Below are 25493 nucleotides of genomic sequence, written 5' to 3' on the forward strand. Positions count from 1 at the left end.
AAGTTAAAAATAAGGAAAAAATACGCAAACCTAATATTTCTAAAACCTAAGCAAACTAAACTAAGAAAACAAGTATTTCTAAAATAAGCAAACCTAATAAATCTAATATTTTTTTCTTGAAGTTTATTCGTCAAATGTTGGCCTTTCAAATACTACACAGGAATGATGGAATGACTAGGATTTTTTTTTTTTTTTTTTTTTTAAGGTTGGGAAAGGACCTTCCACAACCTACCACCACTGACACTTGGAAGTTTCTAAAACCTGCAAGGAATTTACGACCTTGTCCCATGACCTAAGACTTCTGCAATGACTTGATCTTGTAGTCATTGCATCCGTAGTAGTTATCACTAGCTTCCTTGGCCACTTGGCAATGCGTGTGTCCATCCCTGTGGGCCTGTGCATGAGGGGTGCTTTTGTCAAAGAAGAATTAGCACACCGGTGTTACTTTCAAATAGGCTTTCAGGCAAATGTCTACCAAGTTCCTAGTAGGTTATCACAACTGAAATGGCTACTTGCTATCCCTGTACTTAAACACACTCGAAATCCAAATATTTGTGACTTGGTGCTCAGGAGGAACACCTTCTACAGAATCACTGAGAAGTGAGATGCAGTGGAAGTATCAGGTTCTTCCCAAGCCTTTGGGCAGATTGGATCTGAAAGTAAGCAAACAACTGATTCTCAAAGCTCTTGTGATTAGGAGAGGTTCTGAGCAAAGCTTAAAACGTGAAAGTAAAGGCAAAATATAAAATAAAATAAAATGGAAATGATGAAACAAGATAAATATATATAAAGTAGCTGCTACCATTTAAAATGGGAGAGACTGTCAATAAACCAAAACACAACAGTGGAAAAAGGAAAAAGAAGTGACAGAATAAAAGCACTTATGGGTGCTTAAATATATCACTACCTCTCTTCCTACACAAACAACCATTTCACTGGGGCCTGCCCTGCAAGTCTTGGTAATACTTACTCCCAAAATATGGATAAGTAGAGCAGCAAAGCCAGTAAGAAGCAGAATAGGTCACATGCTATAAGGGGACTGTAACGATGCTTCAGTTATCAATAATTTATGTGAGCATTCAGTTTTTAACATTTCATGAGGATTCATTGTCACATCATCCAACATGGATGGGAGATGCAAGGCAGGAAGATAAAAGCAAAAAGAAGTCGTGGGGGAGGAAAAGGGACAGAAAACAACAATCCTTTTTATGGTCCCGTGCTTATTTAGATGCTGAAGAGTAAAACTGAAATTGGTTGACTTTATGGATCACTTAGCTGAACTTGTAACTAAGAGAGAGACCACTTTAGGAAGACAGTCCTGTGAAATTTCTGGAAACTACTGCTTGAGTAATACAGATTCCAGATTATACAAACCACTATTTTCATAGATCACACAGCCACTTTTTTAAAATGATACCATTCCAGCTTACATTTTTTTTAAATACATTTTTATGTGTACATTTTTACTTTATCTTTTTTTTATATATATATATACACACATAAATAAGCAGATACACTGACATGTACATCTTTGTTAAAAAGGACAGCACAAGCACGTATACGTACTGTGCCTAAGTACAAGCCTGGCTGTTTTGTTCTGAATGAAATTGGACTCTGCATGTAACTGTGCACACTGCCCAGTACAGCAGGGTATCACAGGCAGCTCCGTGTTCCCTTGCCTCAGGAGGATCGATTCTTTCTTATGTTTCTCCAGGCAATTTCCTTGCAAACAGCCTGTTCTTTCAAGAGTATTTGAGAACTTGAGCAGGGGGACTTCTGATACTGCAGAAGAGAGTGGTAACTAAGATTCATTAAGGATGGCTGCACAGCTTGTGAAGGCCACAAACACGTTATCTCATTTTTATCTCATTTATTGTGAGGTAGAAGAACCAAGCAGTATCCACTAGATCAGAATTCATACAAACTGGACTCTGTGCATGCCAAATAAATATGCCATCATGGATTAATCATTTTTTTCCTTACAAAAATCACTCTCTCACAAATACTGTACCCTGTGTCTACCACAGAATGGCAGGCTACTGAATGCTGGTGGGCTGCTACAACATAAACTTTGAAATTCTACGTTGGCATTTTAAAATCATTGTTTATTCAATGATCTGAAAGCTCTTTACCAAGTACGACTACTTTAATGATCTCTTCTTACCTCCACAGTACAGAAAGGTAAATGTTATGTTCGGTGTCAGAGTCAATTTCCTTCATTTAATTCTTTAGTAACACCATACAAAGATCAGTACTCACAGAACAGTAAAAAAGCTACTGCTGTTGATATTCCAGGAAGATACCTGGAAATTCATTTTTTTCTTTTTGTTTATTTCTATCTGCATACTTCTATAATGTATCTATTTTGGACATCCCATTTGAGAAACCTGAGATAACTACGTTCATTAAGAAAATGAAAATAATCTTTTCACTTTTTATAGAATAATAATAAAGCTTAAATTATATGGATGAATGTTTCTGGTTTCTTCCCAGTGTACTCTATTAATAGATCATTTGTATTGTGTCATACAATATATTTATTTCTACTAATTTTTTCCTTTCTGGCATTAAACAGCGTTAAATAAAAAAAATAATTGAAAGAAAAGGATCAGAACATAGAAGATCATGTTCATGATGTATGTTCTTGTCACTGACATGAATTAATGCTGCTGCTCATAAGCTGATTTAAGATATTTTGATTTTCAAAAAAAAAAAAAAGCACAGAAAGGACTCACTTTAATAACAAGCTGGAGAGTACTTAGTAACTTTCCTTGCAAATAAGTTTGTTAAAACATACAGCTACACTAATATGTCGTACAACTAAAAAAAAATAGCAATGAATCAATAGTTTCTTGTTCTTATAACTTGGATAAAAATTGTGCGTTGCAGAATTACAGTTTGGAGTGGGTAGGTATGCACATTAAACACACCAGTACTTAGCAGCTATTTGTTTATTCTTTTGTTCCTGAAACTTCATAGGAAATTACTACTTGTCTTTGGTAACTGGTAATTACGAGAAAAAAAAAAAAAAAAAAAACAGAAGAAAAAAGTAAATTTTACATTACTGAAATGGAAGTAGGCATTTAACAAAACAAATAGAACAGATACAGCTTACAAGTTACTAAGGAAGTTCAGTTTATTTAAGCAGAAAAATATCGTGTCATAGAGATGACAATGAATGTTTCAGGCAGCTTGTAATTTATGTTACAACCATTTTAAACAGCAAGAGTATGTAATAGGTGATGGTCAGGTAAATACAGGGACTGTGAAGCCACTACAAAGTCTTTCACAGCAACACGAAGCCATAGCTCCTGAGGTTAAAAACCATTGCAGCTTTAGATTTTAAGTACTGGGTCAAGAAACATTTTACTTGTGGAAATCTAAAGCCGCAAAACCTTGGTATGCTGCATTTGCCTGGTGCCATTTTCACAGGCACTAACAGCATGTTAGGCTCTACCGTCTTCAACTCTGCCAAAATCGATATATCAGACTTCAAGTAGGTTTAAATATTTATATCTAGATCTGCTATTTTCAGCCTCTGTACAGATTTAACTACATTTAGTTTTTACTCCGGTAGTTTCTGTGCACACTCGAAACTCAAGTATGCCAGCTGTTTCAATGCCGCAGCGGATTATTATTACTTATTTAGTTCTATAGATCCATTCCTCATGCATGCAAATGCCTGACAAGAAAGTAGAGCAAAGCCACCTTCCAGAGGGGGTAACACCTCTTTTTGATGAGGCTCGTAGTGAGAGACTTGCCAGCTCCACGTTCCAGATAGCGCTCTGTGACTGACTCATTCCACAAACTTCTGTCGGCGTTCTCAGCAGCGAGCTCATACATTAAAAATGTTCAGATTTTCACAGGCAAAACTTACGTAGCCACGTTTTTAAATTTTGGCCTTCCTTCTATCTGATGTTCACAAAAGGAATCAAAATATTTAAGGGAACTACACTGTAAAATGTCAGTTGTTATATAAATATAAAAATACAGAATTTAGGAAAAGAACAAGCAAGCAAGACTGAAATTTTGATTTTACACACTAATTTCCTATTAGAAAGATCTTCTTCCAATGTGATTTGACCACATAAATGCCACCTTTCGTATTAAAACCCTTTTTACTGATATATAGAGGTTATTGATACAACACTGATAAGGGAAATGCACAGTTTAATCAAAGTTTAAGTTTAAGTATAGACACGAACTTCTTCCTACAAAATACCAAACTTTTGATAAATGCTTAAGCTGAAAAAAATGAACTCAAAAGAAACAGAATTTTAAGAAATATCAGGATAATATAACAAAATGGAAAAAAAAAAAGAATAAAAGAAGGCAAGCAGAGATACTGAACTTACAATTGCTGTGGCACTTGAGATGACTTTTCACAGAACCCCTGTGAACCCGTGCCCTATCACGGGGCACTACAGGCACCAGGAACCTGGGCACCCTCAAGTTAGGATCAAAGCTTGAATTCTCTATCCGAAAAGGACACCTTGACCAGCCTGGTCCAGAGTCTTATTTTTTGTCACACAGCCCTAACTTCCTCTTTCTTTACAAGCGAGTGTATTCCTTGCATACTGTTACTTCTGTCATTAACATCCAACCATCACCTAGGTAAAAACATTGGCAGCACATTGGGAATGACATTATACAATCATATATTAAATACAGAATATTTGTACCAGACCAGTCAATCTAAAAGACTATCCCCTGCTTTTAGGGCTTTCTCCAAATCGGTGAACTGGAACCGCAGCAAGAATTCAGAAAGAAATGTTGGCCCCTAGCAATGCATTTCTGATCAACACAGCGCTGATCATAGCATGACACAATTTAGCTGCAGAAGGATATTGTCTTTCCAGATATGAATTTCAACTCACAAGATCAACGCTTTATTAAAACAGAAGGAAGTAGCTTGGCAAGATTTTGCTTTACTAAGCAATCATATAAATCAGATCTGTTTGAGAAAACAGATTAGATGAGCAGTAAAGTAATGTATTGATAGAAAAGGAATGAGAATTTGCTGTTAAACAAGAATTCTCTCTCTGACAAAAACAGCCTAGGCACAACAGACATCCGACATGCCATCACTGTTGTGAGGTTGGACTGTCACTTTTTCTGAAGTGTAACAAGGCAATGAGGGCCTGTTAAAAACGCCAAAAGCATCTGTGTGTGAATAGACTTGAAGCTACATTTTGCTTATTGGACATAGTCAGTTTGGTGCTCTCAGATACAGTGGATACAGGTTGCATCTATATTGGTGTTTTAGTTCAGGTTAGGATCTTTTGAAGCAAATAATTGTAGGATGTGGAACAGCCCCCATGGGATCAGATCAGAGGTAGTGTGACCCCCTGAAATACATACCCTGTGCACACCAGCATCACAGTGCCAGCTCTACACCTTGGTAGTTTGTGATGTAGGCAGGCACAACAAATCAGTCTAACAGATGAAGATAAACAGGAAGGAGATATATGGAAAAAGAGCATTTTAGAGTTTTGCTAACATCGATTCTGCAACTGATAACAAATAGAGGACAGCTGCAACCATGCAGATATTAAAATCAAGAACAATTCTTTCGTGAAGAATTACAGACTTAGAACCATTCCTATTCATAATCATTTCTTTCTTATCCGCTTACTGTCAATTCTAAGTCATATTTTAACATGGCAGAAATAAACTGCCTGCATGATGATTGTTCTTTTATGTCCAGTTAGGCTGTGGAAGTCTGCAAGACAAGCATTCTAGGACACAGATCTGATCTCTGTTAACCACATTAACTCCAAAAATATGGGTTCTGTTTATTTTAAAATCATTAAAAAAATCAACAACAACAAAAAAGGAGAATCATGCTCCAAACAGAAGACCACAAAATTCTTCATAATATCAACTTTTGAGACACTATTACATCCAGACACAATAATAATTCCATCACCCTTTGCATTATGCAAAAACTCTCAAACAACCTGTAGGACTGGGCACCAGGTAGATATCACATTGTCTTTCAATTTCAGCTCTATCATCAACATACCGCTAGCTGCAAAAGAACCACAAATATCTTTTATCCCAAATATTTGCTGTTATTTTAGTGTCATATCTCAGAAGACAGAATGCTTCTTCCACCTGAGGCAAAGCCGCACATGTGCTGTTTGGGAACCACAAAAGCAGAGCAGCTGCAGCAGACAAACACCATCTCCAGTGCCAGTACGTCGGAAATATCATGCCAATTTTTGGTCCAGTAGTGGCTGAAACACTGGCGCTAGAACAGCTCACTGCAACATACACTTTCTTGCCTTATGAAGTCTAAACATGGACATCAGTTACTTACTAAAGTATCTCATACTCATATCCAGTTATGAATGTCTGAAACAAAACTGTAGGCTAGGATTAGCCTTTTTTTTTCCCTCTCATCATTAAATTTCTATTGCCACCTAATCCAAAGAAGAACGGGTATGCTTTCTTCAGATTGAGTATGAATACAAGCCATGTAGCTAATGACACAGCGCATTCCTCCTAGAAGAGTTGGTTATGTGCCTTTTCAGAGCATCAGATTAAATTCTTTATGCTTAGTCTCAGTATATTTGAGAAGCAGACCTTTCACATACCCCACAGGTATTTATACTTAACAGCTAGAGAAACAATGTGAGAGATGCAAACTTGCAACACTGGCAGCATAGCAGGACCAGGACTGGAGCTCTGGTAGGATCTCAATGAAGCATGTAGTAACATGAAGCTCTTACACAGACAACAGTAGTTCTTTGTTACCCAAGCGAGCACAAGAATGGCACAGTCTGTGGACACAAAGTGTCAGTGTCCTCCCTCCCTTTAGTGCAAAGGAATAAAATTATCTAAACAAGATACTTCCAAGTTAATTTTGCAAGTAATGAGTAGTTCATACTACTAAAATCATTTGTTGACCATGTTCTAATCACTAGCATTTGTGATCTAGCAGGACAAGAATGCTGTCTGTGGAGAAATGCTACAAGCGTTTAAAGGAAGGGCAACCAAGTAGCGTTTGAAAATGTGTTTGCATCACTCAGCAGACACGTCTTCAGTCACAAGTGGCTTGTTCTGAAGTCTACGTGAGCTGTTCTGTGGGTCGTGGTGCCACCTAGGGGAAAGCTGGAGAAGACCAAGAAGCATGGGCACAGAGTAGACAGCAGCATTAAGTTAACAAAGCTCTTAAAATTTGGTCCAGCTCAACTAACTATAAGAAATGAAGCATGCATGTTAAACAAAACCTATACGTCACCAAGAAAAAAAAAGTATTCCTGCATTTCTATTACCAGATCAAAAATTCTTTAGTCACATAAAACAAAGTACTTGTGGGGAAAAATATTTTGACCAATTAACTCTGAGCCAAAAGGCTTTATGCAGATAAAACACTTGACACCCAGCAGCCTACATTAATAGCACATCATCAGCATATGCTGCACATTACGTGCTAATGCTAATTTGTGAAAATTGTGACCCCATGCCATATGTGATCAGGATCAAACATGTTCTGCTAGAAGATCCTGTGATGTATATCTCCAGTATTAATACTAGAACCAGTGCCCAAAAGACCTTTATGTCACTATGGCTCTGAACACCACGCAATCTTGATATAACAGACCTTAAGCAGATTCTTAATTCTGCAGTTGAAAGAGCAAAATGGTAGGTGGAGCATGCAGAATGTTGGAAATGAATCTAAAACTATTGCTCCAAGTACCTTCTTCCTGACAGCAAAGCCACAGTAAGAGATTCATGCCCCAGTCTCCCCTCCATGCACATTTTTTCACCCAACTTTTAGGGACATTTGTAAGCAGGATCAGTGAAACAAACAATCAATGTTAAAAATATCCTTTGTGGGTAAAAAAAAAACCAACATATATATATATATATATATATATTTAAAACACATGGAATCAAGTCCTTTTGCCATAGTTTCATATATACTTTGAGCTAGCAGGAAATGACAGTGAGACTGAAAGCCAAAGTAAAATTAAGGGAAGAGGGGTAAACGTAGAAGGCTGGTAGAACACCTTCAGATGGAATTGCTACCAAAAGAATACCAAATCACACTTCACATTGATGTCCTAAAAGGCAGAAAATTGTAATAGATGTTCATATGTCAGCATGTCCTACCTTCTTGTGAATGACTATTACTAAATAGTGACCACTCAGTACAAATAACTGTACTGCACTGTATTGTATTTCATGGTTTATCAACACCTGAAATTTCAGTTCTGTCCTCCAATAGCCTGGAACACACTGCACTGCATCTTTACAGTTCATTTCAGAACTGGGTAACTGATCGCCAAGCATCTTGACCTGATTTTGACCTAAGATATCCCAGCACATATTGCTGTGTACTGAATCATGTAAAATCAGCTACTAAGCAAATTTGACAGGAAGCGCAGCAATGCTTGCCTATCTAGATGAGATCAGACCTGAGTCCTTATAAATGATGTACTAGACATTGTTTTAGCTCCACAGAAAGCAGTAACACTTTCTGCAAAGAGAATTTTGGAGTCTTTATTCTACCATAAAATTAAAATAAGGGATACCCCAAGGAAAGCAAATTTAGAGACACATGAATGAAGTATACTTTACAGAAATGTAGAACCAAACCTGTAGAATTTCCTGTTGTTGAGTTTATCATATCAAATACTATGCCAAAATTAGATAATTTAGGATTGGTGTTAGCGTGTGAAAAAGCCACATTAGCCAAAACTATGCGAATAAACTAGATAAACTCAGAAACCAATTATGTCATGGAAAAATACCAAAAGTAAATACAAGAAAAAGCACGAAAGCTCATTACATACTTGCAACTCTAAACAGATTCAACAAGTTCCTCAACTAACCATGCACATCTAGTGAGATGGAAATAGCTCAAAGCTAAAAGACATTTAAAATAATAATCCTGTAAAAACTACAATGACCTTAAATTCATGTCATCTATTACTTTCTTTTGTCATTATAGCATTAGAAAAAAGACTAGAATGACTCCATCTGGAACATTTTGAACACGGTGTTAGAAATATCCAGAAAAAAAAAAAAAAGGATTATGAGAACAGTAGGAACTTCATGAAATGGTAATAAGAAAAATGAGGTCTCAACAGTTAAACTCTATCGGCCATAAAATGGTTCAGAATACAAAGCAATCACTGAAGGTCTATTTGAACTGTTCACCAAAACCAGCCATCATAAAAACTACCTGATGGGCTTATAATCAGAAGAGAATCATCTAACCTTGCTTTCCAGCGCACTTAAAGAATAATACAGTAACAGGAAAAACTTTACTGGAAATATCTGTTATTCATATAGTGACAGACATGGACAAAAACATCCTTTTAATCTTACTTTTTGCTGTATGAAGTTCCTCTGCCTCTCTTAAGTAAAGGAACAGCCCATCTTGCTTTCAGTGGAATTCTAGTAGATTTCTCTTCTCTTCCTTTGAGGTCCTGCAATTCATAAAATTATTTTGAGATTTCTCACAGTTTAAGATATACTTTAATAAAGCTCTGAAAGTCACTGAAATATGAATTCAACATCAGGATGTGAGCTTGGTGATAATTCTCTTTCCTCTTTGTAAATCTTACCAATTTTTCCCCTTCCATCTCTCCCAGATTTCCTGCTTTCTTTTCCTGCTTTTTACTTCTACTGCAAATTCACTCCCTTTTGCGAATATTCTCTCCTCTCTTCTTTCTTTTTCAAAGATGCTACGTGCATGGAAGAACTCCCCAAATACTTCTCATATTTATAACCCTGAAATGCTGGATACAGCTCCAGCTACATACAGATACAAGTTCATTTTGTATCTTCTGTATGTGCAGAAATTCAGACAGGCTCTCAACTGATTAATTTGCTGCACTTTTCACAGCCCGTCTGCATTTAGCATTAGCAGGTGTCTTATGAAGGTCACTTTATTTGTCTCTGACAGAAATTAACTGTTAAAACAGATGCGTATGCAGCTGTAAAATATAGGTTCATTAACTCAGTCAAACTGAACACTTATGGTGGGGGCATACACCTGTTTCAAGCCCATTCTCTTCCATGTTAAGCCTTTCCTGCGCAATCACCGATTTTTCTTGTGTTCACCAGGCCTTCACATATTACAGCTCCCTAGTCCAAGGGATGGCCTACCTGGGATCCCAGAGAAACTAGCAAAGATACAACTTTGATTATTAAACAATAACTGCAGTTCAAACTGGAAACACTAAAACACTGATGCAAAACACCCATTTTTAACCGGCAACAGCGTGCAAACAAGATTGGGCAGAACAAGCGGGGCTGAATGAAAACATTCGGGGGAAATTTGTCAAAATCGAGCTAAGGTAAGCAGGGAGGTGAGAGACCAACAAGTTTTGTTAATTCCTGAGGTGCCGGGATCGCCAGCTCCCTTCTCCCCTGAGCGGCCACCTCAACAGGGAGCCAGGCTCCTCCGGCTCCTTCTCCCCTCAGCGGGCTCGAACCGTTACCCCCACTTCCCCGAGGGGAGCCGGCTGGGAGAAAGCCGCTCTTTTTGTGGAATTCAGGAAAATAATCTTAAAAAAAAGAAAGGAACACACGCTTAAACATGTGGCGGCCAGGTCAACGCCAGCCAGCCGCCGGGCGGGGCGCAGCGCGGATCCCCCCTCAGCACCGCCCACAGGCGGCAGGGCCGAGCCGAGCAGAGCCGCCCGCTTCCTGCCGCGGCCCCGCCAGGCAGCTTCCCTCCGGCCCCGGGGACAGGTAGGAAGGAGGAGGAGGAGGGCGAGGAGGCCTCGGCGCCTCCATGGCCGTGAGGCGGCGGCGCGGAGGGCCGCGGCCCTGCGGGAGGCCCCCGGCCGAGCCGCGGCGGGTGGAAGCCGTCAGGCCCCGGCAGCGGGGCGGGCAGGGCCGCGGCTCCGCTCCCCGCCGGCCGCCGCCGCCGCCCCTCGTTGCCCCGGGCAGGGCTCCCGGCGCCGCGGGTCCCCCCTGGCGGCTGGCCCCGGAGCTCGGCTGGGGGCGGCCGCGGGTTTCCGAAGGCTGACAGCGGGGCGCTTGTGTTTGCTCGGAACCAACAGGTGCTGATGTCCGGGGAAGGATGAAGCTCGGCTGCCTTTCGTTCCGGCAGCCCTACGCAGGGTTGGTTTTAAACAAAGTCAAAACGATCGAGACTCGCTGGCGGCCCGTGCTCGCCCACTACCAGAACCGCACCGTCGCCGTCCACATAGCCGTCAAGGACTGGGAGGACGAAACGTGGCGAGCTATTCTTCTGAGTAGGCTTGGTATGACGGCAGGGCAAGTGCAAGACTTGTTGGATGAAGGGGAGAAGTTTGGCAGGGGAGTTATTGCAGGTAAGCAACCCTAGGTTATATTTTCGAAGCAAACATTTCATCTGTTAGCGTATTTGCTTCAGTCACACGCCTGCTGTTCATGGCTATGCGCATTGCTTTAACACTTGCTTTGAGGTAGCGCTGACTGAGTTGTGGCCAGGGTCTACCTCAAGTCCCCATTGCTGTAAGCTCAGCTCCCTGAGGGACATTGCAAATTAAATGTGTCCTTTTCCAGTGTGCTGGAAATGGGTGTCCTGAAGTATCTCTGACCTTTAGGATAAGAAGTTTCAGTCAGGCCTCTTTTAGGGCCTTGAGTTCTTAAAATTATCTTTGACCCCTAGAACCTCCTCCTTGGAGTCTGCTACAAAATAGGAAAAATGAAAGAGAAAAAAATATCTGCCTGCTTAATTGCTTGCTGTTACCTCAGGCTGTGGAAATTGCATCAAGAGAAAAACTGTATGTTTCACACAGCCCAGAATACTGTAGAAGACACTTATTCTTTCTAAAATAGATTCAGACCTCTACAAAAAACTAGGAAATAAAATAAATTTGTGCCAACTCTTACAGTATGATAGTATGAAAAAGGTTGGATAGTATCTTGTTTAATGATAATAAATGTCAGTTCCACATTTTTTCATTTTTGAGCTTATGAACTCTTACTGAAACAATTTTACTGTACTCATAGTCAAGTGGAGTTATGACATTATATTGCCTTGCATGTCAGATTATTACATAAATTCTATTTCAGTTCTACAAATGCTCCAATAGTCTTGTTATTTGGGCAGTAAAGAATTTTATTTCTGTAACAAAGTTAGGAGTGATGCTTTTTATATTATATTTCAGCACAATATAATAATGTTGTTGCACTGAATACTTGCAAAGTTTGTATCAGGCGCTCATTTTGCACTTTTCGTTGTAGGTGTCAGTTCTTTTCTCATGCCATCTATCTTGCATTCTTATTTGAATATTTTTAGCTATTCCTGCAAAGTAAATTATGGCTATTACATGTTCCAAAAAACTGTTCCAGTTCTACAGTTCTGAAAATCGTTAGGTGTTAAGTAACGTGTAGATTTGTAGCCTTCATATAAATTGCATGCTAAACTGTGGAGTGGGTATAAGAGCTTCTTTGATCTTTATTTTAAAATTTTTAATCATTAAACAGCATAGAAATTCCCTTTTGTGACTTTCATTGAGGTAAGTAAATTTTATGAGAGTAAAACAGGTTCCAGAGAGGGAGAATTTCCACATGGCTTAATGATTTTAAGATGTTGATAAGAGTAGAGTCCTGATATGAGCAGACAATTTTACTTTAATGAAGCTACTTCAAGCCAAATGTAGCTCAGCAGTTTTTGGTAGCATCTCCGTCTCATTAGATGCAGGCTTCTTTTAACAGAATCATCTATTGCTGTGTTATTACTGCAAGCTTCAACTGTTCTTGAAGCAGCCTAACTTCAGTCATACAGGCTGTCTTCTGCAGTGATGGACACTTGCTTAGTGTGCATGCTTCGTACTGTGTCCTTCTGGTAATGTACACTAGCTGCTTTGTATGTCCTCTGGGAGGTTTACTCGTGGAAAACTTTTTTCTAGGAATTCAATCACCAACTAATTGTTCTCCTTTTATAATACAGGATTAGTTGACATTGGAGAGACATCACTATATCCAGAAAATTTACCTCCTGAAAAGGTTTTGGAGCTGGAAAACAAAGCTGTCCTTAGTAATCTAGAACAGAAATATTTAACTGTTGTTTCAAATCCAAGATGGCTCCTGGAACCAATTCCTGCCAGAGGGTTTAGAGGTGTGTGGCAGGTGAACATCCCTGATGAACTGATCCCCTCAGAATGATAGGAGTTGCCCCACACTGTATTTTTTTCCTGTCTAAATGCAAACTGGTTATTCACAAGTCACCATCCTGAATACCAGTGAATTACTTAGTATTCCTTCCAGTATGAATTGTTTGAAGTAGCAAGAATTGCTATTTTGAAGCAAGATAATCAAGCTCTCATTTTTATGATCATTATTGGAAATTACTGATGTTTTAGTAGATTAAATATACATACAACTGTAAATAAATGAGAATTTTCTAATAGTGGTTGAGGTATTGTGTGTCGATTTAAATTGTGATCAAATACAAGCATAATGTTATATGAGGCATTATGAAGAAATACATGACTCTTCAAAAAACGGTGCTTGAGAGCAGACTTCTATCATTGTTACTGGATAGGATGTGTGTATATGATTACAGCAGATGGTGTATAATTTTAAACTTAAAGACTAGATTTTCTCATTCATGGGTTAAGTACATGTGCATATGATGGAGGGAGCAGACTGGAATATAGGGCCCTGTGACCTGACAGCCTTTGTAGAAGAAAAATCAGATCTCTCAAATAAGAAAATGCTTTATCAACATGGACCGGTTCCTCTTTTGAACAGTCATTTTCTAAAGTCATCATACAAAAAAAAGGGTAATGAAGACCAAGTTACTATGTTTATACCAGCTACAAAACCTGCAACTAATGCTTCAGGTGTAAATTACACACACAACACAAGAAGAAAGAGTTTATTAAACTGCCAAACTACTGGGAGAAAGGTGTACATGTTGCTCAAAAGGAGCTAGAAGAATGAACCTGGAAAAGCAACAAAAGCAACACTTAACTCCCAAGCCAGTGCAAAGGTTGAAATACTTACATAACAATTCACATAGCTAACTCAGAAGCATCATTTAAAAGCTGCGATACATTCCATTCCACCCCCCAAAAGCTTTCCAGTCTTGCCTTAGAAGCGCAAAACACCTGTGCTTTTGCAGTTAAGGTAATGATTGTGGCTGAAAAAGAAAAGAAGGAAAGAGGTACTATACCAAGACATCTCCAAAGTACTTAGCACAGACATGAAAATCAAGTGTATATTTAGGACCTGAAAGACACTTAGAATAGCATAGGCAATTCATACAGGCTTTTTAAAAAAATACTTTTAGATAATACTTATACTGTACAGGACGAGACTTTTAAACAATATATTACACTGCTAAAATGTTCATATAAATACTATACAGGCAAGTGTGCAACCAAGCCATTAGGAAGGTTCACAAAATCTCTGTGGAAAAACCTCAATTTATCTTCTAGATCTGATTTCTGTGATCCAAGCCACTGATCAAGCAATAGCTATTTTTAAGTAATTGGGACAAGGCATGAGATGAGCTGCATTTGTCTTTTGATTCCCAGTTCCAGTTTAACAGGCTGTTGCCATCTTAATCTGGCATATCGATATTTAATTTAGGAGGTGGAATCACGTATTTCCCCGGACTCTGTGTTATGACCACTCCAGTCTTTTTTCGAAACATTGGTGCAATTTTTGGTGGCTCAGGAACTGGGGTTTCTTCTGCTTCTTCATTATCTTCATGATGAAGATCATAGGAAATATTTCCATATTCTCGCAAGAATGGGAAAATTTCAAGCAGGAACTGGCAGAAGTCCTTGCGAATTCCAAACCACCCTAAAAAAAATAATCATTTCACATGATTACAAAATAGAAAAAGAATGATTTCACATGATTACAAAAGAGGTAAGAATTTAATTAAAGAAACCAAGGACTGCTTCATCTGCCTACTTCAGTTCTCTTGATTGTTTCCATATGAACAACTTAAAATTTACATTCGTGCTGCTTCTCAGTGTCACTTATACCTTTCATAATAGCATTAAAGGTCAGATATCTACACACGTGTCTGCATGTGCATATGTACATATTAAGAGCTAAGCTACCAGAGCAAGAATCTACAGCATCTCATGTGTTAAGCAGTGACAGATCACATTGGTATGTAGGCAGAAAGAACACAAAAGGCCTTGCATCTCTCCAGCGATCAATGTCACACGGGAAGACTTTCACGCCAATTTTTATTTGATACACATAGGTTACAGTGCCAGAGAGGCTGTGATGGCATAGGCTGACAGTGATTAGTAAGTGTATGTGTTCAGTATTCCCCAAATATTTTTGTTGTTAGCTAAATATGATGTAATGACATGAGCATCTCATCTTTGGCATTATCTATGGTAGATTAAAACAACAGTATCTCTTCTGTTTGTCATCTATTTTTTCTGCAAAGATTTTGAAAGAGAGCATTTAACTAAGTGACACTTGTAACTCAGCAGATGGCACTTCTGTTAACCAATACCAAAAGGTCAGCATTGAAAGGAACAGCCTGCCCACCAAGGCAAATCTTTCAGTGAAAGAAGTAAAGGTACTGCGTATTTGCCAGGGAAGATCCTATACAACCCATCTTTTTGCAGAGATCATACTTGATGGCCATTGATGAATTTCACTTAGCACTCTTTAATGGTGGATCTTCATGCAAGTCTTCTGAGGATCACTTCAGATTTTTATTTATTTATTTATTTATTTTTACGTTTACAATGCTTACTAACCCTACAGAATATAAAATGGATGTCTGGCTTTCCAAATGACTAATTTGGCTACAAATCATCAACAGCATGCTTTTAAAAAAAAAATCACCCAGAACAGTTTTCCATACAAAAAAAAGGGTAAGCTAAGTGTGAAGATACACACTCATGACTGAAGAGAGAAATTCAACATATTTCACAACTGGACCAAAATGAAGTTTATGAAATAAATATCACAGCTGGTTTCTTTCAACTCTGACAAATCCTAGTAAGTTTTATTTTCTTGTCACAAAAGAACACTAACTGCAATTTGGGTAGCAAGAGCTACTCGCCTGCACTGAGTCAGTACTGTTATATGGCTGAAAGGGCAAATGCTCTTTTCAACAATGGTGATTATTGAGGAAATAAAAAAGTGGTAAATTTACACTTGGCCTCTCATGCAACTGAAGTCATATCTAAGCAGCACAGAGAACTATTTAGCCAGAGAGGACAGAGAAAGCTACTTCAGGCTACTAGTGCCAATTACAATGATAGGTGGTACACTATTTTCAGAACCCAGAATAGAAGGATCTAGTCATGTCCCATGAGAGTGAAACCCCCAGGAACAAGGACAAAAAGCTAACTTACAATTAAAACCCCACTGGGATCTCAACTTGCATCCAAACAGAAACATCCATGCTGTTACATTAATAACAAAAAGACCAAGATACACTAGAAACACCGCAAACTTCGGAGAACCATCTCAAGGGAGCAGTAACAGATGCATCTAAACTATTTTATGAGACAATACACACAGAACAACGCTTCTTAAAAATAGAAGTCTTAGTAAAATGCATTTAAATCTCGAGTTTCACTCTTAGTTTCCATCAATGATAATTTAGTACTTACAGTGATTTCCTCCTTTTTGCCCAAATGTTGTTGCCATTAAAGTTATCAGTGAAAGCCAAAGAGGAACAAATATGGGTATAAAAGAGAAAGAATTGTGCCCGTCTAGTCTGTGTACTAGTAAAATCTAAAGGAGAAAAAAAAATATACAACATCAATTTCTAATATCCATTGTAATACACATTTCCAAGCTTCTTTTAAACACACTGATCTTTAACTTCACAAATTTGTTAGGAAAAACAGCCTCCATGTAAATGTGTTTTTATGGTTCCAATGTGAGGCATTTTACACACAAATTAAAAAGCACACAAATTCTTGGTTTTCCCTTCATATTTGCATTTAATATTTTATTCCGAACAAAATGTGGTATCTTCATTTTAACGAGTTCAAAGAGAGCAACATTCACCATTCTCTGAACAAAGAACAAGATATATAAAACTTTAGGCTTTATCCTACCTCAAACGTGAGCAGTGGGACTACAATTGTCATCCAGCTGACAGCCATTGTTATGTGCGTCCTCCGTTGTTCAGCAATCACATCCATGGAGCGCAAGAACAGAACAGACCATACAATGTAATAGAGCACCACGAGACACAGAAAGGACATCAAGATCCACAATGGAACGCAAACAACCTGAAAGAAAAATTAAAGAAGTTAGCTGCTTTTGCACCCCACCCAGTGATGCATTTTTCATTTTTTTTTTGTTTTTTTTTTTTTTAAATAAAGCAAGTCCACATATTAAGCATAAAAAAGAATCAAGTGTAATCGTCTAATTTAATCTCTAGCAGAAAAGCTTTGCAAATCACATGCATTGTTATAAGCCATATCAGCTCTTTGGGGTTCCTCAGTAAGCTCTGTAAACCCCATCAAGCTGAAAATTTAAAATTAAGTCAATATAGTTAAACTTAAAAAGTAAGTTCAAACAGTACTTGAAATTGACTTTAGCAAGCATTTTCTACATTGGACACCTTACTCCAAGTGTTTCTGAATGAGATCGTTTTCCACATTTTTTTTGAAAAATAGTAAGGGCAGTCATAATCTTGACAGATTATCAGATTTATGGCAGTTTATACAAAGCCAGACACAGGAACAGAGCTTTTGTATTCTAAAGCTACTTGGAACAGTAGATCTCAGCATATTTTCACAGTGACCACAGGAGGTCGATTTCGATGCATGGTAGTAACAAAACAAGTTATTTACCACACAATATTTACCAACACTTTCCCTAACTCACCAATCATTTTTGTGGCTGGTTTAGTATTGCAACTGGAAACTTTTCTTTAGGATTCTGCCCTCCCCCTGCCAACAACTGACCAGAAATTAATTAATTACAGTTGATGGCATGTCCCTCTTCCCCTGAAGGAAGGAATGCTGTGCTCTTACTCAGGGAACAGCCTTTCCCATGACTACTGAATGAAGCATCAGACCATCAGTGAAGGACTGTTAAATGAGCAAAAGGGAGATCATGGACTCTGACCATACATTAACTGTTCCCTGTACTAAATATTTGAATGAAACTGAGTATTTAAACAAGTTTAAGAAGAAAACGCATTTTACGTACAAGCCATGGCCATCTGATGATCTCATCTAGTCTGAGTGCAATAAATATGAATTGTAGAATATTGACTGAACATAAGATTTCCAGCTAGAAAAAGAGAAGAAATGTTAGTTAACACTTAGCATTCTAAAGTTATCTCTGAGATAACTAAGGAATATGTTAAAGGACTTTTCTGACCCTATACTTATCGCTGCAATATGGAACATCATTTGCATTTATATTAAATATTACTAAGCATCCCTAAACTTGAGGAGCTGTGATCCCAATATATTAAATGCCAATGCAGGTATCCCCTGAGGGAAGGCCTTCCTGGTATGTAAAACAAAAATAAAAGCTCTACCTACAGCACCTATGAGAGTGAGCAGAGAAATTAGAAAAAACAAACAAATCAGGTTGGAGGAAAAAAAAAAAACACAGCCAAAGTAAGAAAGAAACAGAAAACAACTTCAGCTGTTTTCTTCAGGTGAGAAATACTGCTAGAATTAAAGTACTAAAAAGTCCTTAAATTCAAAATTATCAAGTTTGTCTTTCTTTAAAGATATATTTTAATTGTTGCAGTAATGTATTAAATATATGTAATTTTCATCTTAAACCATGAGCAACACAGTTTTAAGTCAGAGTTTTAGGAAGAATATATATAATACTGAAAGACAACATCCAAATTCAATCATTTACTGTATAATTAAGTGGCGTTTAAAATCCCACTCAAGATACCTAGGTTTTGAGGCATACAGAAAAATAATAGTTTTCATCAAAATATTAAACAAAAGCTTTTCGTGTGTCCCAATTGCTACTATTAGAACTAACCCTAAATTATACTAAAAAAAAAAATCAAGTTTGTGACAAGTTGGAGAAAGCAAAACAATGAAACACCAGACTCAGCAAGATCTGTTTCAAATGTTTATGGCCCATCCCTATGTGGGTAGGAATTTCAAAAAATAAAACAGAATTATTACCTGAAAGAACTAACTAGTGCTCTTGAGTTTAAGTTAGAAACATTTTCCTATTTTAACTGAACACTCAGGTACTTTGAAAGTAAGGCATCTTTGAAATGTCATATTTCTCAGAGGCGGACGGTATGTACTGCTTTTCACTAACATACAGGTTGCCTACAGTGATCTCGTGGCTAAATCCTTTGAAATTCTTAACACAGGGAGAGAAAAGGTGCCAGGTACTTGCATACTGCAGAAGTCTTCACTGTTGAAGTACAAGTTACTTTAACAACACTGGAAAACTAGATTTTAAATAGTTTTGTAACACTGGCTTAGTCAAAAGAGTAAATGACCAGAAAACACCTCAGAAAACCCACACTCTAGCATAAGACCAACCAAGCAGAAAAATGCAATGGCAAATAGAAAGAATAAGAATAATAACATCAGAGGATCAATTGTTAAAGATCTTTTTCTAAGAATCATGTTAACATTTGAGCTACGTATGGCAAGCACATGTATGGCTGGAGTGCCTAGGCTCAAAATTTAATGAATTCAATATGTCTTAAATAAATGTTGCTTTATTGACTATAAAAATAGTAACATACAAAAGAAAGCTTTTTCTGGCCCCACCATGATATTGATATATATTATCAAGACTGCCACAACTGTGGGAAGTTCTTCCAAAACCAGAAGGATCTCACTAGAGAGGAAAGGAGCTAGAGGTAGAACACAGAAAATTACTGGTTTACGCTTGCCATCTGCACTCCCAAATGACAAATTAAGCACACTGATTGGGAAGGATAAGAAATTTTCAGCCCTGATTACCTAGGGCTTTGGAAGTTCGATTCTGCATAGGGACAGTGCTTGCTATCAGTGGAAGGTTTTGTTTGCTTGTTTGTTTTTTAGTAAGTTCAGTTTTTGTGTGTCTAGTATTAGTTCATATTGCACAGTTTGTAGTAGGTTTTTTTAACATGCAATAAAAAAACAGGTTTAAAACGCACTGCAATTTTATAGTTGAAAAAAATTAGAAGAGATAAGAAAAAATGATTCCCAATCCTAATTTTTCACTGTAGTAGGTCAGTGCAAACAATTAATTGAACTGATGCAGTCATCCATATCATGCTTTACAGAGGGGCACTCTAACAAAAGACTCCTAGTCTTGCATTGTCCCAGTTTTTATACATAACAAAGCGTTACCTCCAGGGACCTGTCATGTCGGAATCCCCATACACAAGCTGCCACTGACACGGGAGATACGAAGAATAACGGCATGAAGACCAGAAGCCAAAAATGGGTTCCTCTTTCGATCCTGTCACACACCAGAACTTCAAACATCAGCAGCAGCAGGTGGATGCCTACTGCTATTAACATCGCTTTGAACTCCACGCATGTTTCTCCTTCTGCTCTAAAAAGAGGTAAAAGAAACATTCAGTTTACATGCCAACAAGAGAGCACGCCATCCTGCAAACATCCCAAGACACTTATTTACAAGAATTAATTTTTGGATATTAACCCCTGATTTTTAAACAAATGTATATGTTCCTCCCAACTAACCACTATTAGAATACGTTGCTGATGAAGCAACAGAACTTGCTACCCATTTTTCCTTACCAAAAAAAAGGTCAGCACTGATGCATTTAAAGGTCTGGAAGTTATTTTATCCTATACTCACAATTGAAATATCACTGTTAAGTAACTTTGACAAAAAATGAAGAGGAATCTACAAAATTTGTTCCCAAAAACATCTTACTTTACAAATGTTCCATGTATACAAGCATGTTAAACTATGTGACTATTTCTTGTAAAACTGAAGTTCACTTCTGAGGAGAATTCTCTATCTTTGCTGTATATTCAAGAATCACTGAGTATCCCTGCATCTGTTCGCTGAGATTATACACATGACAAGGACAGAAAAAAATCCAACATTCTTCAATCTGATCTGTACCTTTCAGGAAGTTGGTTTAGAAAGTAACCAATTAAATATAGCACATTCTGTGAAGATACATATGTCTGTACAAATTATATTAAAGCAAAGAATTCCCGGTGTTCTAACAGGAAAATGCAGAGTCACCCCATGAGAAGTTTTAACTTCCCCAAGACAATATTCTTTAAGACTGTGATAGATTGCTGTAAGTAGGAGGAAGACATCCATATCTGCATAACACTGTTTGCATACATTATTTGAAATGATTATCATAACCCGTATGTTAAAAGCAAACCTTCTGGATGGTAGATCTTATGTTTTTTGAAAACCTATTTAGGAATTTGATTCATATGGAAAACACACACTGTTCCCTTTGTTCTGCAAAATAAATATCCTCAACTTACCGATACTGCGGGTTCCGGGCCCACACTCCTGTTCCCACTGAGGCACCCACAATCACCATTAGCTTCCAGAGCCAGATCGGAGCAAACACAGCCCAGTAACTCCATTGAATTTTGTCATCCAAACGTAGCGACAGCAACACAGAGAAAAGCAGCAGACAGGCATAAATCAGAAATTTGCTAGGAAACAAACAAACAAACAGAAATTAAGGCATGCAACTTAACACAAAGATTTCAGAGAACAAGAAAATCAGTCATAGCTAAAATTTAATCAGAACACTTCCAATCCAAAAATGTGTGTCAAAATTCTCTGCAAAGAATCAAATCAGATCTGAAGAGTCAAATATTTCATCACAAATATCGCATATCATCTCTTTCACTCATAAAACCATTGCTTCAAGGGAACACATCAAAAGCATTCTTGCATGACAAACTTAATGAATGGGCTCCTATAAATAGCTTCCTCCCACAAGGATCCACTCAGGAGCTGGGTTATTAGAGGCTCAGAATCATGCCAGTTGTACACTTTCTGGAAAGCGCGTTCCTTCGTACAAATCAAATGAAATAAGTTAAAAACAGCATGGATAAAGTTACATAAATTATGTAGCTTAATTTTGAATGTCAAAGACTGATTAAAGATGAAAAGTTGTTCCACGTTGTGATATAAACACAGATTGTTTTTATACTCCCTTAAAACAAAATGGGATTAAAATTTTTAACAAAGTTACTGACAAAAAGTCAGATTTCTAACTGAGGATCCTGCTCTAAGTTTAAAACAGTTATGCTGATACATTTTATAAACAAGTCAGCCTAGGAATGAATCAATGTTTGCAGAATACTTGAAAACCGTGGCACAGCGATTGCTTGCACCCCCAGAAGTCAGACAAAATAATTACACAGTACACGATTTCCTCACACTACAGGAAGGGAAAAAGTCATCTACGCTTAGGAGTGCCATTCACCAGAGGATCACAGATTGCTTTAGAAAACACGTAATTAGCTTCAACAACACTTCAGCAAGGTAATTATATATATTTTAAGGCCTGGATAACCTAAAGAACAGTAAGCGCTCACTGCAGAGTAAAGCAGCAAGTCAGGAATACTATCTTTACTCCCACAGCATAACTCACCCTGCCTACTTCCACTCTCATCAAATAGTGATAAAACGCCCATTAAATCAGCACTGCCTCTTTTAGATATCAAGCTGCCTTGTTTCTGTTCAGCACAACAATTTCAGGTGTCCTTTAATTACAAAAAGCTGCTTTACTGGGTCAGCACCTCCTGGCATGCCTGATGGAGCGACTTCATGACAGGCTGATACAAACCAACAGTCACTCTTCACAGCAGCAAAGAGACCCTTCAGCTTCCTAGGCTACTCACACGCTTCCAGTGTTCAGTATTTGAGTAATTTGTGCTTTCTCTGGTTCCTCAATAAAAGCAGAAGTGCAGCATCATGTGGCTCAATACCAGGGCTCCCTGAATGTTCCAGTAAACGTCAAAACATTCAAGATTAAGTTACCTGCACTAGTGCAGCATTCAGCTTGTTCATTTATAAATCACAAGAGTGGTTTGCTTTGGAAGGGACCTTAAAGCCCATCTGCTTCCAACCCCCTGCCATGGGCTGGGACACCTCCCACCAGACCAAGCTGCCCCCAGCCCCATCCAGCCTGGCCTTGAACACCTCCAGGGATGGGGCATCCACAGCTCCTCTGGGCAGCCCGTTCACTGCCTCACAGTAAAGAATTTCTTCCTACTATCTAATCTAAACCTACTCTCTTTTAGTTTAAACCATCAGTCCTTGTCCTATCACTACACTCCCTGATAAAGGGCTGAATAAAATGAATAAATTCATCATTTAGACTGCATCCAAACAAGCTGCAAACAGAGCTTAGCAATAACAAAACCTAATAAGCTTCTGAAACTTCTTCCCCCTACTTTTCCATTACTTTCAAACACATGTACTTTGAGCGTTTGTTTGAACCCCTCTGCAACAACGCATTTCCTGAAGCATTTGTTATGCTTCCGCTCGTCTAGACAACTGATTGAACGCAGCTTTTTGTAACTGCAATCAGGCACGGCCTCTTTCATGAACAAGATTTTCCAGGGCTCTCCACGCTGCATGCCAACCTGCAGACGTTATTCTGAGGACTTTATTCCGTGGTCTTAAAATATCTTGTAACAGCAAAGCCAATCCGAACTGGGTCTCTTGGCTTTCTTAAGAGTTGCGTGCATCCATAGCTACTTGGCAGGACTGTGGAAGCTCAATTTGGGGTGGCTATCGCTTTCGTTTCCAGGGTCAGAAGCCCAGGATTTGGGGTGACTATCGCCTTAGTTTCCAGGGACAGAAGCGCAGGATTTGGGGTGACTATTGCCTTAGTTTGCAGAGCCAGAAGCGCAGGATTTGGGGTGACTATTGCCCTCGTTTCCAGGGACAGGAGCCCAGGATTTGGGGTGACTATCGCCTTGGCTTGCAGATCCCGAAGCGCAGCACACACACACACCGCCGGCAGCCCTGGTGCCCTGCTCCCTGCAGCTCCTCCACACACACACAAAGCCCTCCCCACCCACCAGGTGCCCACGTCGGGGCAGCTCTGCCCCCAGCCCCCACCCCCACACCCCGCAGCCCCTGGAAGGAGGCCGGGCACCGCCCGACCCCAGCGGGGCTCCCACAGCGACGGGCAGGGCCCGGGGCCGCCCGCGGAGCCGCAGCCGCCCGGGGACCGCCGGGGCCGCCCTCACCTGGGGTTGAAGTCCTGGAAGAGGCCCCGCAGGTTCATGGCGGCCCCGGCGGCCCCGCTCCGGCCGCGCTCTACCAGGCGCGCATGGCGCAGCCGCCGCCACCCGCCCTGCCCGGGCCTGGCCTCGCCGCCGCTCCGCCGGCCCCCGGCCGCCCGCCCCGCGCATGCGCAACGCCCGCCGGGCCCTCACCGCGCCGTTGCCTCCGCCGGGAAGAGGGCGGGCCTCCAGCGGGCTTCACGGGCGGCGCTGCGCATGCGCGGTGACAGGGCGCGAAGCCGTGCCGGGAGGTGGCTGCGGGCGGGGCTCCGAGGGCTCGGCGCTGCCTCAGCCGGCGCTGGTCCGTGAGCGGGGCTGAACGGGAAAGGCGGCGCTCGAGAGGCTGAGAGCTGCTTCAGGGGGTGTTCTGGAGTTGGTCACGTCAGGCTCCTAAGTGTCCCGGCATCGGGGGCATGGGAACGGAATGGAAGTTGTGGAAGAGGAGAGCTGCAGGAGTGACCAAGTGCTCTGAAAAAATGGCACAAGGAACCGAGTGAATCTGTTTGAAAGACACTGAGATCACTTGATTACGCTAGATAAGTGTCTTCATGGAGAGAAAATACTAGGTACCAAAACACTTCAGCCAAGCTAGGAAAGGCAAAACGAGAATCAATGCTGAGGGCTTAGGCTAAAGTTCTGGTTAACACCTTTTTCTTTTTCTTTTTTTTTTTTTTCTTCCGTAACTGAAACTAATTAGCTGTTTGAACAAACAACTGAGAAACAGATTTTCCATTTTTAAATGAAGGCCGTGCACCTGTCCAGAATATACATGCTAATCAAAGTCAAGTCAATGGGCTTGACAGTAACAAAGGTTATGAAATTATAACGCAGGTCAGGACAGTTTATATGACGAGTCTATGCCATGACAGGTCATCTGGTGATTCTTCTGAACTTAAAATTCCTGTAGCTCCTCGCTAATCAAGATTGCGTTGCAAGGCAAACGCTAACAAAAGAAAAAGCAATCATATCTTGACCTCTTGAGCTCCAACTAGAAATATAAAAAAAAAAAAAAGTAAATTGTCTAAGTCTTCATCCAATGCTAAACGGGTTGCTAATTTATACCAGCTAAGCAGCTAGGCTTATGTGCAGCTTGATGATTTATTAAAAGCTGTAGCTAGTTGTAGCCTTTGACAGCATTCATCAGCTAATATGGATCAACTCAAAAATGCGATTAATCTAGAAATATTCACAGCAAATTGCAGGCGTGGTTTTAACTCTGTTGGCAACAGCACAAATACCTGACAGACTTCCACACCAGGAGCTTTCTGCGTATTTTCAACTCCAATAAGGCAAGGGTATGTCACAGCATACGAGAAAGCAAGGACAGGTTGGCACAAGTAATGGTAG

General features: G+C 39.5%; 2 protein-coding genes and 1 long non-coding RNA gene across 4 annotated transcripts; 1 reads left to right on the plus strand and 2 right to left on the minus strand.

Moving 5' to 3' along the window:
• Positions 1-2362: 2362 nt before the first annotated feature.
• Positions 2363-9999, minus strand: LOC310880818. The gene is made up of 3 exons (XR_014571931.1): positions 9582-9999; positions 9343-9443; positions 2363-7116 (listed from the first exon to the last, which is right to left on the minus strand). It is a non-coding gene; the product is annotated as an uncharacterized lncRNA (long non-coding RNA).
• A 560-nt stretch (positions 10000-10559) lies between these two features.
• LOC310880814 (protein EOLA1-like) lies at positions 10560-13366 on the plus strand. Its single transcript, XM_083797199.1, has 3 exons — positions 10560-10713; positions 11028-11300; positions 12908-13366. The coding sequence occupies exons 2-3, from the start codon at positions 11048-11050 to the stop codon at positions 13120-13122; spliced, it is 468 nt and encodes a 155-aa protein (XP_083653325.1). The 5' UTR covers positions 10560-10713; positions 11028-11047; the 3' UTR covers positions 13123-13366.
• Positions 13367-13823: 457 nt separating this feature from the next.
• TMEM185A (transmembrane protein 185A) lies at positions 13824-24434 on the minus strand. 2 transcript variants are annotated; one of them, XM_083797189.1, is made up of 7 exons: positions 24300-24434; positions 21375-21551; positions 20244-20451; positions 18118-18201; positions 17013-17189; positions 16560-16683; positions 13824-14769 (listed from the first exon to the last, which is right to left on the minus strand). In XM_083797189.1, the coding sequence occupies exons 1-7, from the start codon at positions 24362-24364 to the stop codon at positions 14525-14527; spliced, it is 1080 nt and encodes a 359-aa protein (XP_083653315.1). In that variant the 5' UTR covers positions 24365-24434; the 3' UTR covers positions 13824-14524. The 2 variants fall into 2 exon arrangements, with proteins under 2 accessions (XP_083653315.1, XP_083653316.1); XM_083797190.1 differs by lacking the exon at positions 24300-24434 and adding an exon at positions 24111-24282.
• Positions 24435-25493: the final 1059 nt, after the last annotated feature.

This window comes from Anser anser, assembly GCF_964211835.1.
Source record: "Anser anser genome assembly, chromosome: 13".
NCBI lineage: Eukaryota > Metazoa > Chordata > Aves > Anseriformes > Anatidae > Anser > Anser anser.